The following is a 17,937-nucleotide window of genomic DNA, read 5'->3' as shown; positions in this document are numbered from 1 at the left end:
TTAATACTCTTTTTACCACTGCCGGCTAAAGAAATGTGGAGCCGGCCGGGCGCGGTGGCTCACGCCTGTAATCCCAGCACTTTGGGAGGCCGAGACGGGTGGATCACGAGGTCAGGAGATCGAGACCATCCTGGCTAACATGGTGAAACCCCGTCTCTACTAAAACTACAAAAAATTAGCCAGGTGTGGTGGCGGGCGCCTGTAGTCCCAGCTACTCGGGAGGCTGAGGCAGGAGAATGGCATGAACCTGGGAGGTGGAGCTTGCAGTGAGCCGAGATTAAGCCACTGCACTCCAGCCTGGGCGACAGAACGACGAGACTCCATCTCAAAAAAAAAAAAAAAAATGTGGAGCCACCACAGCTTCATGCTGGGTTGTCTGGCTTTGCTAAGGTGATCATATTCCATATATAGACATGGAGCTATTATAATCTTCACCTGTTACCGCAAAGAATTTTTTTTCTGTTTATCCATATTGAATTTTCATGAGGCAAACAAAACCAACTTGTGAAGATTTAACAACGGTGAAAATGGCTCAAATAAGTAACCTGAGAATACCAAGTCATATGAAAAAGTTTTAGCTTACATTAACTAAATGTTTGTTTGCTATGTAGGACTGATTTCAGTTAAAGCTGTTTAAACAAAACAAAACAAAACAAAAAAGGAATGTAGACACAATATTAATACAACAGTTGCTAAAACTTATCTGTGCTTAACAGATGGTTAAGCACAGTGGTTAACAGATGTAACCTTGAGTACTTTGAAAGATGAATGAATACAAATGTGTTTCAACTTCTGTGAAGATACAGGTTTAACAACATAGTTCAAGAAAAAAATGAGTTCCTTTTGATGGATTTCACATAAAATTTGTTCACACTATGGAAAGAGCCTGTTAGCTCTTTGTTAGAGCTATGTTAGAAAGAGTTGACAAGGTTTTAAAAGATTTGCCAGTCTTTGGACTGGTTATGCCCGTTGAAGAGGACAGAATGGATAAGGCTTGGCAACCATGGTGACTCTGGAAATAGACTATCATATGTAATTAGTTCATCCAGTCTATCAGGGTACACTAGAAACTGGATTTCAGTACATTAAAACTTGGAAGCAAGGAGAAGGCTATATCTAGGGGCTGTGCTATTGGACAAGAGAGCAAAGAGAGAGCCCTGGCTATTTTAATAAATAATGCCTTCATCTTCCCTTGGACGCCTAACTATCTTTTGAGACAGATAGTATCATGGTTAAAAATAAGGGCTCTGGCCTATAATCCCAGCACTTTGAGAGGCCATGGCAGGAGGATCACTTGAGCCCAGGAGTTTGAAACTAGCCTGGGCAACACGGTGAGACTTCATCTCTACAAAACAAACAAATAAACAGTTAGATGGTTGTGGCGGCACCTGCCTGTGCTCCCAGCTACTTAGATGGCTGAGGCAGGAGGATCACTTGAACCCAGGAGGTCGAGTTTGCAGTGAGCCATGATTGCGCCGCTACACTCCAGTCTGGGCAACACAGTGAGGCCATGTCTCTAAAAGAAAAAAAGAATATGGGCTCTGGAGTCAGTTCAAAAGTAAGTACCACTACAGAATAGCTACGTCATCTGTAAGACAGAAATAATTACTGCCTACTCTCTGTCAGGCATTTATTTGCTAGATGTCAAGAGTGCATACTAAACAAGACCACAAGGCTTTGGACTTCCTGTCCTCAAGCATCTCACAATCTTACAAATTTTCTGACCAGGAGAAGCTTTAATGTCCTCGTCAATTCATGCCCACCCCTTCCCACTAATGCCAGTCAGAAACGTTCAACAACACTGAAGACCTTCTCCCAACCGAATTTTATTCATGAGTTGAAATATTGCCCATGATATACAATCTCTGTGGACATCAAATCCAGTGGCATGCCTTCTATTCAACTCCATGACCTGACTTTTTCATTTCGATGTTGTGGGTAAAAACTATTACAGGATTTTAACCAAATGCCACCTTTACCAGTTCCCCCCTGCCAACAGAAAGAAGTAGCTGACTCTCTCCTTAAAATTAAGTAAGAAGGCAAAAAAATATTTCCACCTGCTTGATTCAGAGTCTGAGTTAACAAACTTTGGAAATTAGGAAGGAAAGCTATAGCATGGACACTGCACAAAAACCAGAGGCAGGACTCAAAATATAGCGAGTCCTTATTACTTTGGGGCTAAAAAACCAAACAAACATCCATGTCTAATCATATTGACTGACTGATGAAGTGGTAACCACGACAGAAGTTGGGTATTCTTCCCTTCTCCAGAGTTGTAGGCCGTCAAAGGAGGCTCATAGCTAACAGAGCAGAAATAAGAGGCAAGCGGTCAGGAGAGCAAATGCTGACTTGGGGCCAAGGAACATTCCACAGGTGACACATCCCTGAAGACGTCAGCAGCAGGGAGACAACCTGTAGGAGCTCTCAGGGTTCTCTCAAAGTTTTCATGATACTTACAAACCAAACTCCCTGATTTTGAGCATGCACTTAATGGAAATAAGTCTAGAAGAGGAGAAAGGAATAGAATCAACCCACATATCTGGACTTCAGTCATTGGGTACTTAGGCCTTGGAAAGCAAAGCTAATAAGATTTCAAAAGAATATTTCTGAGCCACTTTATCACCATATAGTTGTAAATCATCTCCATCATTCCAATGGGTCAGTAAATGTCACCTACTTTTCTTCTGCTGAGTTTGTTTAGGCTCTTGATATGGTCCCAAGTCAGCCATAAAGTTCCCTCATGAGATGTGTGACTACGCCCCTTGGGATTAATGTCTCACTGTAATAACGGATAGAAGTTACTTTGCTGAGAAAGGAATTAGACCAGGAAGACATGGTAAGGCTCTATCTACAAAGAGGTACCCTATGAAGGCCCTTTTGCAGTGGTTATAAGGAAGCCACAGGTCTGGTCAGAAGAAAATGAGAGCCAAACAATACCGTCAAACATTCCATTCTTCTAGGGGACATTTACTAAGAGAGGAGGCTGAATTCCACATTTTACTATCTTTAAAAAGGAAAGTGGGCCATTTAATAACATGGAAGAAGATTCTGCTTATAATTAAACAAAAATCTTTCCTAAGCATCTTAAATTGGAAAAACTATATCTCCAATAAGGTACTCCAAAACACATGCCCAAACTTCCGAAAACTGCTCAGTTAGAAACCATCCTAGACAAGGAAAACAAACCACTTCTCAACCCACACAGACTGAGAGCTTGCAGTATGTAAAATAGAGGGTTTCATCCCATGATTTGTCCAGCAAAGACACATGGCCTTGCAGAAATAGGCAAGCAAGCAAGCAACTGGGAGAACTCTTATGGACGAGCGGGCTTTCACTGAACAATAGGACAAAGTAAAGAGTAGGCATGCAACTGCTAAATCCCAGGCCAACTTGTATGGCAAAAGAACAATATCTGACAATGTGCCCTGACATATGGAATTAATTGTGAAAGTAAGGAGATGACCTTGAAGAATCAGAGATCGGGAGAATGGTAAAGACTGGCACACACACTATTTAAATTCAAGATCACTGTATCTATTCAACCCCAGGGGCTGAGGTTTCTGATACAGTACATCTCTGCCCCACCTGCCTAACATACAAGGTCAAAAGCAGCCAGTCACTTTCTGAAGCAGACAAATTTTTTTTTTTTTTTTTTGAGACAGAGTTTTGGCCTTGTTGCCTAGGCTGGAGTACAATGGCACAATCTCGGCTCACTGCAACTTCCGCTTCCCAGGTTCAAGAGATTCTCCCGCCTCAGCCACCCAAGTAGGTGGGATTACAGATACCCGCCACCGCACCTGGCTAACTTTTTGTATTTTTACTAGAAACAGGGTTTCACCATGTTGGCCAGGCTGATCTCAAACTCCTGACCTCAGGTGATCCACCGCCTTGGCCTCCCAAAGTGCTGGGATTACAGGCGTGAGCCACCGCACTCAGCCTGAAGCAGATAGACTTAGATGACAATATTCTGTTAGATACACAGTGTGATTTTACAGATTTCTCCCATCCATTGATGGTAACAAAACATCACAGTCACAAAAGATGAGAAAGGATAGGGAAATAAGAAAGCCTGTATGCACGTTAAAGAAAGCACCCATTCTGCTAGTCTGACACAAAAATTGTGAGGTTTTATTTATTTTTTTTTTTTTGAGACGGAGTCTCACTCTGTCGCCCAGGCTGGAGTGTAGTGGCGCAATCTCGGCTCACTGCAAGCTCCGCCTCCTGGGTTCACACCATTCTCCTGCCTCAGCCTCCTGAGTAGCTGGGACTACAGGTGCCCGCCACCACACCCGGCTAATTTTTTTGTATCTTCAGTAGAGACAGGGTTTCACAGTGTTAGCCAGGATGGTCTCGATCTCCTGACCTTGTGATCCGCCCGCCTTGGCCTCCCAAAGTGCTGGGATTACAGGAGTGAGCCACCGCACCCAGCCCATGAGATTTTTTGAGAAGGAAATAACTACATTTCAAGATTAGAATTTCTATAATGTAAATATGCAGAAAGACATAACTTTGCTCTCCAGTCTAATTCAGTGAGGTCATCAGGCCCATAAATGTCTTCCTTCCTGAAGTTCTGGCTATCAGCAATGCCTCCAGCAGGGACTACTAATAAGACAGAAAGTAGAACACCCATCAGGCACAATGAAGGGAAGCAAGTCAGACCTGAGCTCAGCATTAGAAGTGGTTACCAGTCCCCTGAAAGGCAGAACAGCTTCCCCTATGGCTCTGGAGATTATGACAATGTTTCACAAAGTGTGGAGCAGTTCACAAGATATTAAATAACTTATAAAGACATTAAAAAGATATTATGTCACTATAGGAGATGACATTATTTCTCCTTTGCTCAAAACTCTTCAATGGGCCCCCGTTTCCTGCAGAGTAAAAAGGAAAGGCCTTGTCCTTACAAGGGCCTCCAAGGACCTATACAATCTGCTGCTCCCCAGTCTCCTGGAACTACCTCTGTGACCTCTTCTCCTATAAGTAGCAACCTCACTCCCTCCACTCAAACAGTACTGTTCCTGGACTGTTCCATGGACTCCAGACATTCCCCCACCACACAGCCTTTGCAGTGGCTGTTCCTTCTGCCCAAAAGGCAATTCCCCAGATACCCACATGGCTGTCTCTCATGTCCTTCAATTCTCTGCTCAAACGACATCTTTTCAACAGGGAGGCTCTCTAGTTCTCTCAGTTTCCATCATCTTGCTCAGTTTTTTTTTCTGTAGCACTTAGCAACTTCTAACATACTGTATGATTTACCAATGTATTATGTTTATTACTTACCATCATCTCCCTGTACTAGAATGTCTATTTTATTTACCAATATATTCTAAAGCACCTAGAAGAGTGTCTGGCACATGCTCAGCAATTAATTATAGAAAGGATGCATGAGAACATTTTTTAACTTCAAATTCTTCATCAATCCTTCTTATTATATCAAAAAGAAAGTCTCAGATAGGTGAATGAACTTCAGTTCTCTACCACATTTTAGTGTCTCCTTTTTTCAATGGTTTTTTTTTTTTTTTGAGGTATAATTTACCAGCCATAAAATTCACACATTGTAAGTGCAGACTCCAATGATTATTAGAAAATGTATGAAGCTGTGCAACCATTACCACTAATCTCCCTTCTTAACACGAAGAAAGGAAACTTGAGGCTCAGAGCGTCCTCCAGACAAGAATATCTACTGGAATGTAATAACATTACTCTGTTTTCATTGGACCTATTTTTCTGGATACTTTTTCTTTTGGCTAATGATACTGGATTTCCACTTAAAGTAGCAATATAAAGCTTCCTTTTTAAAGAAATTTATATATGTTAAAAAAGAGTTGATTTAAAGTAAAATATTAAGTAACTAAACAATGTATGGAGTCCAAAGATAAAGTAAATATTGAGAGGGTATTAGTGGGAAAAGTAGAGTTTGTGAAACTTTGACCCATGGGATCCAGACCTGCTGGTCTCACAGACTGCAGAATTGCAACTGATTTCGTCAATGAAAAGCAAGGCATTGACACTTGCTCGCAGGGCCTATCCTCAATTCCCAGCAGTCTTTGCTGGGAGACTATTCTTCCTGAGTCTCTTGTGCTTCTGCGTGTCTTGTGAGGAAGCAATGACTGTCCTGTGTTACGGACTCTCATCGCAAGGATGTTTATACAGCAACAACCTGGATAGAGAGAGAGTTTCTCCCTCCAGAACAAAAGGGCAGGTGTGCATATAGGCTTGGAAGATAAAGACAGTGTCTTGACCTACAGCAAAAGACAGGCATGCTTACTATCCTTTGAAAAAGACTAGGTTTCCATAGCTCATGGTTCCTCTCCTATAATGTAACCCCTCAATGTGTACATGTTATCTGGCCTACTTTGCATTGCCCTATAGAAACACTGGGAGAATGCTATGCTCTGTATGTGTACGTCCCTCCAAAATTCTTTTTTATTTAATTAATTAATTAATTTATTTATTTATTTATTTATTTTGAGATGGAGTCTCACTCTGTTGCCCAGGCTGGAATGCAGTGGCACGATCTTGGCTCACTGCAAGCTCCGCCTCCTGGGTTCACACCATTCTCCTGCCTCAGCCTCCTGAGTAGCTGGGACTACAGGCACCCGCCACCACGCCTGACTAATTTTTGTATCATTATTATTATTATTTTTTTAGTAGAGACGGGGTTTCACTGTGTTAGCCAGGATGGTCTCGACCTTGTGATCTGCCTGCCTCAGCCTCCCAAAATGCTGGGATTATATGCGTGAGCCACCGTGCCCGGCCATGTCCCTCCAAAATTCTTCTGTTGAAATTCTAACATCCGAGGCGATGGCATTAAGAGGTGGGGCTTTTCAGAGGTGAGAGATCATGAAGGCTTTCATAAAAGAGTTGAGTAGCCTTATAAAAGAGACCACAGGGAGCTCGCCTGGCCGTTGCACCATGTAAGGAAAGTGAGAGGGTACCATCTATGAATCATGAAACAAGTCCTCAACCAGACACCAGATCTTGAACTTGACGCCACCTGATCTTGAACTTGCCACCCTCCAGAACAGTGAGGATAAATTTCTGTTGTTTACAAGCAACCTGGTTTATGCTATTTTGTTACTGCAGCCTGAACAAAATAAGTTTGTGAACTAACACAAAAATACTGACACTCTGGTGACTGCTATTGATGTAAGTAATAACGTGTCCTCCATCTCTGACCTAAGAGTCTCACGTCTTATACCAATATGAAACTGTGGCAGATTAACTTGTTAGCTTGCAGGTAGGGTAGAATCTCAGATCTTTCACAATTCTTGAAAGCCCTGCCAGGCACGGTGGCTTACGACTGTAATCCCAGCACTTTGGGAGGCCAAGGTGGGCAGATCACTTGAGGTCAGGAGTTCGAGACCAGGCTGGCCAACATGGTGAAACCTCGTCTCTACTAAAAATATAAAAATCAGCCAGGGGTGGTGGTGCGTGCACCTGCAGTCCCACCTATTCAGGAGGTTGAGGCAGGAGGATTACTTGAACCTGGGAGGTGGAGGTTATAGTGAGCCGAGATCATGCCGCTACACTCCAGCCTGGGTGACGGACCGAGACTCTGTCTCAAAAAAAAAAAAAAATCCTTACCTCATTATGAATTTCTTCTCCTTGTTTCAAAACTGCAGGCTCAAAGGATTTCAAAGAGACATCACCATTGTCCACATCGTCACGGACATTCTGCAGAGCCAACTGACAGCGTTGTAAAATATAATCCAAGGTTCCTGTTGAGCACTGTTGAGACAGAACCAGCAATTACAATTATGGGCAAAATCTAAGTTTACTATGCCGCCCTTCCTAGGATTGTTCATATTTGTCCCTGGCTGTGAATTCACCTGTTGACCCCATGGCTCAGTCTATACTCCATTTTTTTTTTTTTTTTTAATTTAAATTTTGAGATAGGGTCTTGCTGTGTCACCCAGGCTGGAGTATAGTGGTGTAATGTTTCACTGTAGCTTCAACCTCCAGGGCTCATGCAGTCCTCCCACTTCACCTTCCCAAATAGCTGGTACCACAGGCAGGCACCACTCTACCCAGCTAAGTTTTCTAAATTTTTATGTTGTAGAGAGAGACAGGATCTTGCTATATTATCCAAGCTGGTCTCAAACTCCTGGGTTCAGGGCAGTCCTCCCACTTCAGCCTCCAAAAGTGCTGGGATTACAGGCATGAGTCACTGTGCCCGGCCTGTACTCCTTAACTCAAGAATTACTAGAGTGGCCTGTTCCACTGGGCTCTCTGCTGCCAGTTTGGCCTCACGTGGGCCACTTGGTTTGCTGGTTTTCTTTTATGTGGGCCTCATATCTCTAACTAAACATTTGGGTCCCTGAGGCTAATGCCCTATTTATATATGTTAAATACATTTTCTATATATACTACAACATCTAGAACTGAGTCCGAAAACTAGAAGAAATTTAATAAATAATTATTGGATGAATAACTGGTTAACCAAGAAGTCAAGGACACTGACTTTTTATCTCAAATGCCCTGAGACTAACGATAGGAAAGAAAGGTAAACAGGCTGCTGAACTGGTTCAAAAGCACACTAAATGGTTCCGTAATAACCGAGGGGAAAAATGAAGTTATAATCACAAGGCAAAGAACTCATTTCCCTTTTCTGCAAAAAGCATACATTAGGCAGTGGCAGTTTTTGGCAGAATAGATTCTTCAAATAATGGAGAATATTTGGCTTATGCCCTCAAGGCACATTCAAAGCCACAACTTAGTACCTGGGCCTCAGCAAGGACAGAGATAACTAGTTCATCCCTCTCTGAGTTCGTGGGAGCAAAACAGAGGTCAAATGGACAAACTCCTTTTTATAAAGGATCATATGTTGGAAAAGAGGCCGATGTACATAGGCAGTGCATCTGCTTGTTTTGATATTGAAGTGATTTCCTAGAATAATAAAAAGTCAGCTATAAATACCCTTCAATCCCAATAAGGAAAATGTATCCCTAAAATACTTTGGTTTTATTATTTGTAATTTCAACTGAGTCCTTGTAAATAACCTTGAAGGCTAATCCTCTGATATAAAATTTCCTTGCACATTTACTACCATTTTATCCAATGCAACATCGACAAGCCTGGGAAAAACAAAGTTTCTGTGCCAAGAAACAGAAGTTTGACTAATACGTATTTTAATATGAAGATCCCAGAGTGCTGGGTGCATAAGGGCAGACAACTCCAATTTCCTGCCAAGAAAACCCCACAAAGAATAAAGGTGAATAACCACTCATTTTTGTCCCACAGCAACCTCTACAACATCTTTCTTTTTGAGACGGGGTCTCACTCTCTGGCCCAGACCGGAGTGCAATAGCATGGCGTGATCTTGGCTCACTGCAATCTCTGCCTCCTAGGCTCAAGCAATTCTCCTGCCTCAGCCTCCCAAGTAGCTGGGATTAAAGGCGTGCACCACCACACCTGGCTAATTGTTGTATTTTCAGTAGAGACAGGGTTTTACCATGTTGACCAGGCTGATCTCGAACTCGTGACCTCAAGTGATCCGCCCACCTCAGCTTCCCAAAATGCTGGGATCACAGTTATGAGCCATCGCACCCAGCCTACAACATCTTTTTAAAATGACTTCCATCTAGAAAGTTTTCCTACATGCACCTTTACTTTCCCAAGTAGTGAGCTACATAGGTTATTAATTGCATTTTCATGCAAGATTGGAAACAACCTAAATTTCTCAACAATAGGAAAACTAGTTTAATGAATTATGGTTGCAGAAAACAAAAAGAGAGAGAGAGAGTGTGTGGAATAATTTTTTTCTGGATATATAGTGTTTTGTTTTATTTAAATAACCTATAATCAGGCCTAGTCTGAGATAGGTTTTTTTTTTTTTTTTTTGGTAACAGCTTTATTAAGCTATAATTCACATATCATAAAATTAAACCATTTAAAGCATATAATGAAATGTTGTTTCATATATTCACAGAGTTATACAAATATCACTGCAATTAATTTTAGAGCATTTTCATCACCCCAAAAAGAAACCCTGTACCGTTTAGCAGTCACCCCCAACCCTGCCTGATTTCCACCAACATTTCCAACCCTAGGCAACCACTAATCTACTTTCTACGTCCATGGAGAGGCTTATTCTAGACACTTCATATAAAGGAAATCATATAATATATATCTTTTGTGACCGGTTGCTTCCATTTCATATGTTTTCAAGAGTCACTCATGTTGTAACATGCATCATTACTGTATTCTATTTGAATGCCCAATAATATTCAACTGCATGGATACGCCACGTTTTATTTATCCATTCATTAAGTGATGAATCTTTGGGTTGTTTCCACTTTTTTCTGATTATGAATATTCCTGTAGAAGTTTCCATCACTCTTGGGTATCTACCTAGGCATGGAATTGCTATGTCACAGGGTATCTTTGGATTTAACCTTCTGAAGACGTGCCAGACTGTTTCCCAAAGTAACCGCACCACTATCCATTCCCTCCGGCAGTGCACGCGGGTGCCACTTCCTGCAGGTCGTCACCAACACTTGTCATTATCTTTTTTATTCTGGCTATTCTAGTGGGTGTGAAATGTTATCCCATCATGGTTTTGATTTGTATTTCCCTATGACTAATGATGTTCAGCATTTTTCATTTGTCTGTTGGCCATTTGTATACCGTCTTTTTTTGTGTGTGTGTGAGACGGAGTCTCGCTCTATTGCCCAGGCTGGAGTGCAGTGGCGCAATCTCACCTCACTGCAACCTCCACCTCTCAGGCTTAAGTGATTCTCCTGCCTCAGTCTGCTGAATAGCTGGGATTACAGGCATGTGGCACCACATCTGGCTAATTTTTGAATTTCTAGTGAAGACGAGGTTTTACCATGTTGGCCAGACTGGTCTTAAACTCCTGGCCTCAAGTGATCTGCTCACCTCGGCCTCTTAAAGTCCTGGGATTACAGGCAGGAGCCACTGCACCCAGGCTGTGACATGTTAATTCAGTACCTTTGCCATTTTAAATTGGATCATTTCTCTCTTGAATTACTGAGTTGTAAGAATTCTTTGAATATTTGAGATACAAGTGCTTCATGAGATAAATGATTCACAGATATTTTCTCCCATTCCATGGATCCTCTGCACTTTATTTATGGTACCCTTTGAAGCAGAAAAGTTTTTAACTTTGATGAAGTCCAATTTATCTGTTTTTTTCTTTAGTTGTTTATGCTTTCGATGTCGTATCTAAAAAGCCATTACCTACTCCAAGATAAGAACTATATATTAATGAGTAATTACGACCAAAGTTTTCTGAAACAAAACTACAGAACCATGTATTTTTATATTAAAAATATTTAAAAATGTTTTGAAATTACATACATTTTTACTTATATATTAAATATTACCAAAAGAGTAACAAGAACCTTTTAAAACTGGTTGCCTCTGGGGACAGGGACTGGTTGGCCTAAGGAGAAAGAGACTTTAACTGTATACCCTTAGGTATTTGTTTTTATTTTGAACCATTTGCATTAACTACCTATTCAAAATATAATTATGCATAAAATTTAAATTTCTTTAAGAAGACATTCTGTATTGAATCCCAAGAACATTCTGACACAATTATCAAAAACTAAAATCTAGGCTGGGCGCACTGGTTCACGTCTGTAATCTCAGCACTTTGGGAGGCCGAGGTGGGTGGATCAAATGAGGTCAGGAGTTCAAGATCAGCCTGGCCAATATGGCGAAACCCCATCTCCACTAAAAATACAAAAATTAGCCGGGCTATCTGCTACTTTCTACTCTGCGCTGTGCATACTCTTCAGACTATAAGCATCTTGAAGACACTGAACATGACCATTCCCGTTCACAAGTCCCTACAATAATAACTTGAATACTATAAAGTTCAATAAAAGTTTGAAGAATGAACAAACTGAAATCCCTTCTGAATTGTAATTCCTGCAATCAAAACTTGCTGATGATTTAATCTCTCTTGCTTTATTATGTATACTCTAGTGTACAAATGAAAACAGAATCACCTTCCACACAGTGAGCTTTAGTTGTTCCTATCTCCTATTAGTTTTTCATCAGAATAAAATGAAAAGACAGTAGTAGCAGTAGAAGTAATTTAATAATAGTAGTAGTGGCGAACTTCTTTGAATGTATACCAGTCTCTGTTCTAAAAAGACTTACATGTATTACCTAATTTAATCCTCATAAGAACACTATGAATTAGGTATGATTATTGTCCCCATGAACATATTTCCCAAGCTTTTTATTTATCGTTTTGTACAGCCCTTTGAACCCAGCACTAACGAGACTGTCTACTCTTCCGGCTAAGATTAGGAAAGACATTGAAGGGCGCATTTAAGTAGCCATATACTCAAGTGATCCACAAGAAAGGGATTCTTGGGAGGGTTATAGCTAGAAAGACAGATGCCTATAACTGGGGAAATGAAATCCTTCCATACAACACAAGGCACATATTAGATGTTCTATAAATACTAGCTCTTCCCTCCCTCCCTTCTTTCCTTCCTCTATTCGGCCTTACCTACCTTCCTCCCTCCCTTCCCTCTTTTCTAAAAGAACTCCTTTTAGGTCTCTAAGACAATTATTTCTGTGTTTGTTTAAAATTTGTCCCCCCAACAAAAGTTCACAAAGGTGGTGGGCATGATGGCCATGTTGATGGCTCTATCTCCCAGGCCTACAGTTTTGGACACATAACAGGCACTCAAATATTTAAATGAATGAGTGAATGGAAAAGAGAAGAAAGGGGAGAAAGGAAGAAAGGGGTGCTGGATGGGCTGGCTGGCATCTCGGTTTAAATATTCATTCATTCTCTCTTTGCCACACAGCAATATGATCGGTCCAATGGTAAAGCTACTTAATGACCAAGACACAACACTGCCATATAGACTCAGGCAGTACTGCCACTGGAACACCATGCACTTATACCTCCCACCTTCCTGTACCACTTCTGCCCAATTTTCTCACACTTGTCCCCTGTAGTTCCATAAAAGGTCAAGCTATAAAGCAAAACATGCATAGCAAGCTTAGGTAGAAGGTCACTTGTAATCCCTTTCATGCCTTGCTCTCTGGAACCCCTCTTAACTGAGTACATGGGACCCCAACATGACTAATATGAGTTTTTCTCATTTCTTAGTTTTCCATTCTGAGCTATTCTGAACAGCTAACCATCGGCCATTGCAAGTGTTGGCAGAATTTAGCAATAAAGTCTGGGTTATGAACACATCTGGGAGCTCAGAAACTCCTTGGCAACGCTGTAACTTTCTCTTTAATTTACATTCACATGCCCAGAAGTCCAACCAAAAAGTTAAGGAAAATGAAAATTCTCAACATCCAAACCCAGCCACAGCTAACACATGCACAAGCACAAAAATCTGCCCCAATTCCTCCGGTCATCTCTTGCCCTTGACCTTGACAGATACAACCCTCTAAATAAACCTCTAACTATAAACACTTGTCAATGGCATTTTCCTTCTCCAAGAAACATAATTCCAAGAAGCAAAATACACTTATCCCATGCCATGCATACACTTTCTAAAACTGTATCCAACACAATCCAAAGCTCAAAAAGCAAGTAAACAGACGCAAGTCAAGTTAGATGGAAGCAATTTTCCCATCAAATACTCTTCCAAAGCTCTATGATAAATTGCTCATTCAACCACTTCTGTCACATCCAATTAGGTGTGAATCACATTTTTATTTACACTTACCTCTGCCACTCGGTGGGTGGAACTAAACCGAGGTTGTGAACCAGCCAAAACGCAGTGTTGGTGGGTGGCATTGAGATCATCTACAGGAAAAACACCAGAAATTTATAAAACATATTTATTAGTCAGTATATACTGTATATTACTTAACTAAAACACAAAGTAAACAGTAAATCCATCTTTCAAGAAATGACAATAACCAAGGAATCAACACTTACCTTGTATTCTTTAATCAATCCCTTATAAGTAGGTGACTATATATATGTGTATATATATGTTCCATTATATATGTATCTACTTATAAGTAGAGATTACATATGTAGGTATATAACAAGTATAATACAAATATAAGTATATAATAAATATGATATACTTATATATACTTATACATACACAAGTATATGTAAGTGTAAGTAGATATATAATCATATGTCTATAATTAAATATGTATATATTCTATCATACAAAGTATGACACTTTGAAGAGTGAAAGGGGGTGCTATTTACAATTATTCCAGAACAACAGGTATAAACCAGGACTGCCCTCAGCAAACAAGATATAGGGTCACTCTGCTTATTTGTGGTCCTATAATGCCCACCCACTATAAAATTCACTATGTATGGATTGAGCTTCTTTCACTTTCTCATGACACATCTACTTCTACTCTTTAGAATAAACCAGAATTTGGAGTTGAACACCTTTCATCTGAAAAATCTGCCTCTTTCCTTCTGTAATCAAAGTATCAATTTTGCCCTAACAATTTTCCAGGCAACAAACTAACCAATTCAGCATGTTGCATGTTTGGCTCTTAGAACAGAATTCAAGTCTAGGGATTCACAACCCAAGAATGAAGTAGGTGGTGAATTCATCAGTTGAAGAATATTCCTAAAACCACAAGCAGTGGGAGAAAAACCAATGACCAAGTTGTTGCAGATCCTGAGAAATGATACCACAAGTCAGGCAAAATCTATGCAACCTCTGCTTAGGACATGACTTCCTCTACTACAAAAAAAAGAGAGTTGTAATGTTTCTAGCAATGATATCCTATACAGGCAATACAAGATTTTAATCAAGATACCAGAAATGATAATGACTTAAACTAAGAGGCAAATGCCACCAGGCCCCTTATGTGTCAGCAAAAACAACCTACAATATCATCTCTAAACACAGAAAGGAAATGCAAAATATTAAGGCAGGATTTCCACTTAGGAATTTGTGAAGTAACAGTGACAAGATTTACCCTTCTGCCTTAAACAACTACAAAACAAGCCAAAAATATGAATCAAAGGTTTCAGCAAGATATAATCCCATGGAGAAGAGAAACAAAATAGGTGAGAGATGCCTACAATTGCCCTAACTTTCTCCATGGAAACAGTTTCAACGCCACAGAATAAAGAAGAGGAAGTCAAAACCCAGTCTCTGTTTCTTTCTTGCCAAGTTGAGAAGACAAAGATTGGAGTATAGGGAGGCCAAGGCCATAGGGCCTTGAAAGGCAGAATGCTGAAACAGAAACAGATATACAGAGAGAGAGCAAACAGAGATTGAAGAAGGGTTCCCTTAAGTATTTGGAAGAGCACTGACCTGTGCATGTATGAATAAAAACTTCCCAAGGGCCATAAAAAGAAGTACCAGAATGCAGCAGGTGGAACCAATTTCAGATCTCACACACAGCTAGGAGTATTTTATGATCCCAGCAGCCAAAATGGCTCTCACTACGAGATACTAGAAAATCCTTGGCCGGGCGCGGTGGCTCAAGCCTGTAATCCCAGCACTTTGGGAGGCCGAGGCGGGCGGATCACGAGGTCAGGAGATCGAGACCATCCTGGCTAACACGGTGAAACCCCGTCTCTACTAAAAAATACAAAAAACTAGCTGGGCGTGGTGGCGGGCGCCTGTAGTCTCAGCTACTTGGGAGGCTGAGGCGGGAGAATGGCGTGAACCCGGGAGGCGGAGCTTGCAGTGAGCCGAGATCACGCCACTGCACTCCAGCCTGGGAGACACAGCGAGACTCCGTCTCAAAAAAAAAAAAAAAAAAAAAAAAAAAAAAAAGAAAATCCTTAGGAAAGCATCACTGCAGAAGTAGGGCTAAATGAGTCCTAGGTTAAATGTTGCTCTAGTACCACCTCGCAAGGCTTAAAACTAAGCCTCGAAAGGATCCAACTTCTGGCCAGGCACAGTGGCTCATGCCTGTAATCTCAGTACTTCCGGAGGCCGAGGTGAGTGGATTACCTGAGGTCAGGAATGCGAGACCAGCCTGGCCAACGTGGTGAAACCCTGTCTCTACTAAAAATACAAAAATTCACTGGGCATGGTGGGAGGTGCTTGTAATCCCAGCTACTCGGGAGGCTGAGGCAGGAGAATCGCTTGAACACAGAAGGCAGAGGTTGCAGTGAGCCGAGATCGTGCCATTGCACTGCAGCCTGGGAGACAAGAGTGAAACTCCATCTCAAAACTAAAAAAAAAAAAAAAAAAGATCTAACTTCTTCTTAGTAATTTAATTATTCATTAGAGCAAAAGCCAAAGTATGTACAAGTATATAACAAAATCAGGCACCCAACAAATACTATGTGCAATATCCAACATCCATTCAAAAAGTAACAGAGAAATGAAAGATACACACACACACACACAATATGCGAGATAGTCACATCTCTCTTTTCTTCTAAATGTACATGTCTGCCCTTTCAGATATATATAAGTGAAGCTTCTAAAGGTTAAACATGTAGTATCTGAAACAAAACTCACACTGAATGAGATGAACAGCAATTTGAAACTGCAGAAGAAAAGGTCAGTGAACTAGAACACATAAAAAATAAAAACTATGCAAAACAAAGTGGCTAAAGAAAAAAGACTACAAAAATATGAAAGAGCGTAAGTGACCTCCAGGACAATATTAAGCCATTTAATGAAAATTTAATTTGAATTCTAGGGAAGGGTGACAAATACATACACATTTTTATAGAAACAATGGCCAAAATTCACCAAATTTCATGAAAACTATAAACCCAGAGATCCAATAAGCTCAATGAATTCTAAGCCAAAAAAATGATATAAGACTAAACTAAAGCATGTCATAATGAAATGTCTTAAAATTAGTTATAAAGTGGAAATGTTAAAGGCGGTCAGTAAAAGAGACATTAAATACAGAGGGGCAAAGATTAGAATGACAGCAGACTTCTCATCAGAAGCTATAAAACGCAGAAGACAACTAGGTGACAAAATACTAAAGGAAAAAACTGTCAATCTACTATTCTATACACAGTGAACACCCTTTCTAAAATAAAAGTGAAATAAAGACTTTTCAGAAAGAAACTAAAACAATTTATATTCAGTATATTTACACTATAAGAATTGTTATGAAATTCTACAGGCAAAAGAAAAATAATATCAGAAGGAATTTAGATCTGCTCAAAGGAATAAAAAGTAACATAAGTAAAAAATATCAGGAAAGAATAAATGCCTGTTTAAATCCAAAATAATAACAATGTATTGTGAGGTTTATAACATATGCAGACATAAAACACGAGAAAAAGCACAAAAGACAGAAGGATGGCACGAAAAGTGGTACAACATTCAAAGTTACATTGTGGTAAGTCAAAGACGTAAAGATATTATAAAACCAAGAGCATGGCTCTCAATGACATGTAATTTTGTCATTCCTCACTCTGGAGAGACAGACTGGAAATAGAGAATGACAATTTATCAGAGTAAAAAACAAGAAGCAGCAACATGCATGGGAACCAGTACCAGGGTAGAAAAATCGTAACTGTAACTACTGAATTGCTGGAGATTAAATGTAGACAGGACTGAGAGTTAAAAAGTCCAGGGGAGCTCAGTCTTAGGGAACTCCCAGACTTTTGTGAGTTTTATCTCCAAAAGCTCTAACAGGTTCTCACAGTGAAGATCCAAAAACATCTTCTCATGCTTCTGGCAGAAGGAAGGGAAAAAATAGCCACTTTATTTATTTATTTATTTATTTATTTATTTATTTATTTTCTCAGGAGACAGGGTCTCACTTGTCATCCAGGCTGAAGTGTAGTGGCATGAACATACCTCAATGCCACCTACAACTCCTAGCCCCTGCTAGGCATCCTATCGCAACTAAGAGTGAGAAAAAAGAAAATGAGAAGCATTTGTGAGGTTCACAATTCACAGGCATAGACTTACTAAAGGACTGAGACTTAATCATAAGATTATAGAATGCTTCCCCTCCCAACATACCTTACCGCTGCATTATTACTTCAGTTCCTTTTATCCAGTATATCTC

The 17,937-nt window shown here is 40.3% G+C and overlaps 1 protein-coding gene across 10 annotated transcripts in view; it reads right to left on the bottom strand.

Moving 5' to 3' along the window:
- LOC105494095 (FTO alpha-ketoglutarate dependent dioxygenase) overlaps window positions 1-17,937 on the bottom strand; it is a 445,404-nt gene that overhangs the window by 256,959 nt on the left and 170,508 nt on the right. For all 10 annotated transcript variants that reach the window (XR_011616468.1, XM_071084539.1, XM_071084538.1 and 7 more), the window contains 2 exons: window positions 13,674-13,753; window positions 7,585-7,728 (listed from right to left, as the gene is read on the bottom strand). Coding sequence is in view for 9 of the 10 variants with exons in the window: in XM_071084539.1 (XP_070940640.1) it covers window positions 7,585-7,728; window positions 13,674-13,753 (224 nt within the window). In the remaining variant the exon portion in view is untranslated. The remainder of the gene's footprint in view (window positions 1-7,584; window positions 7,729-13,673; window positions 13,754-17,937) is intronic.

The sequence above is a fragment of the Macaca nemestrina genome, chromosome 18 (assembly GCF_043159975.1).
Source record: "Macaca nemestrina isolate mMacNem1 chromosome 18, mMacNem.hap1, whole genome shotgun sequence".
NCBI lineage: Eukaryota > Metazoa > Chordata > Mammalia > Primates > Cercopithecidae > Macaca > Macaca nemestrina.
The sequence above is the reverse complement of the archived record's forward strand: the minus strand, read 5'-3'. Positions and strand labels throughout refer to the sequence as shown.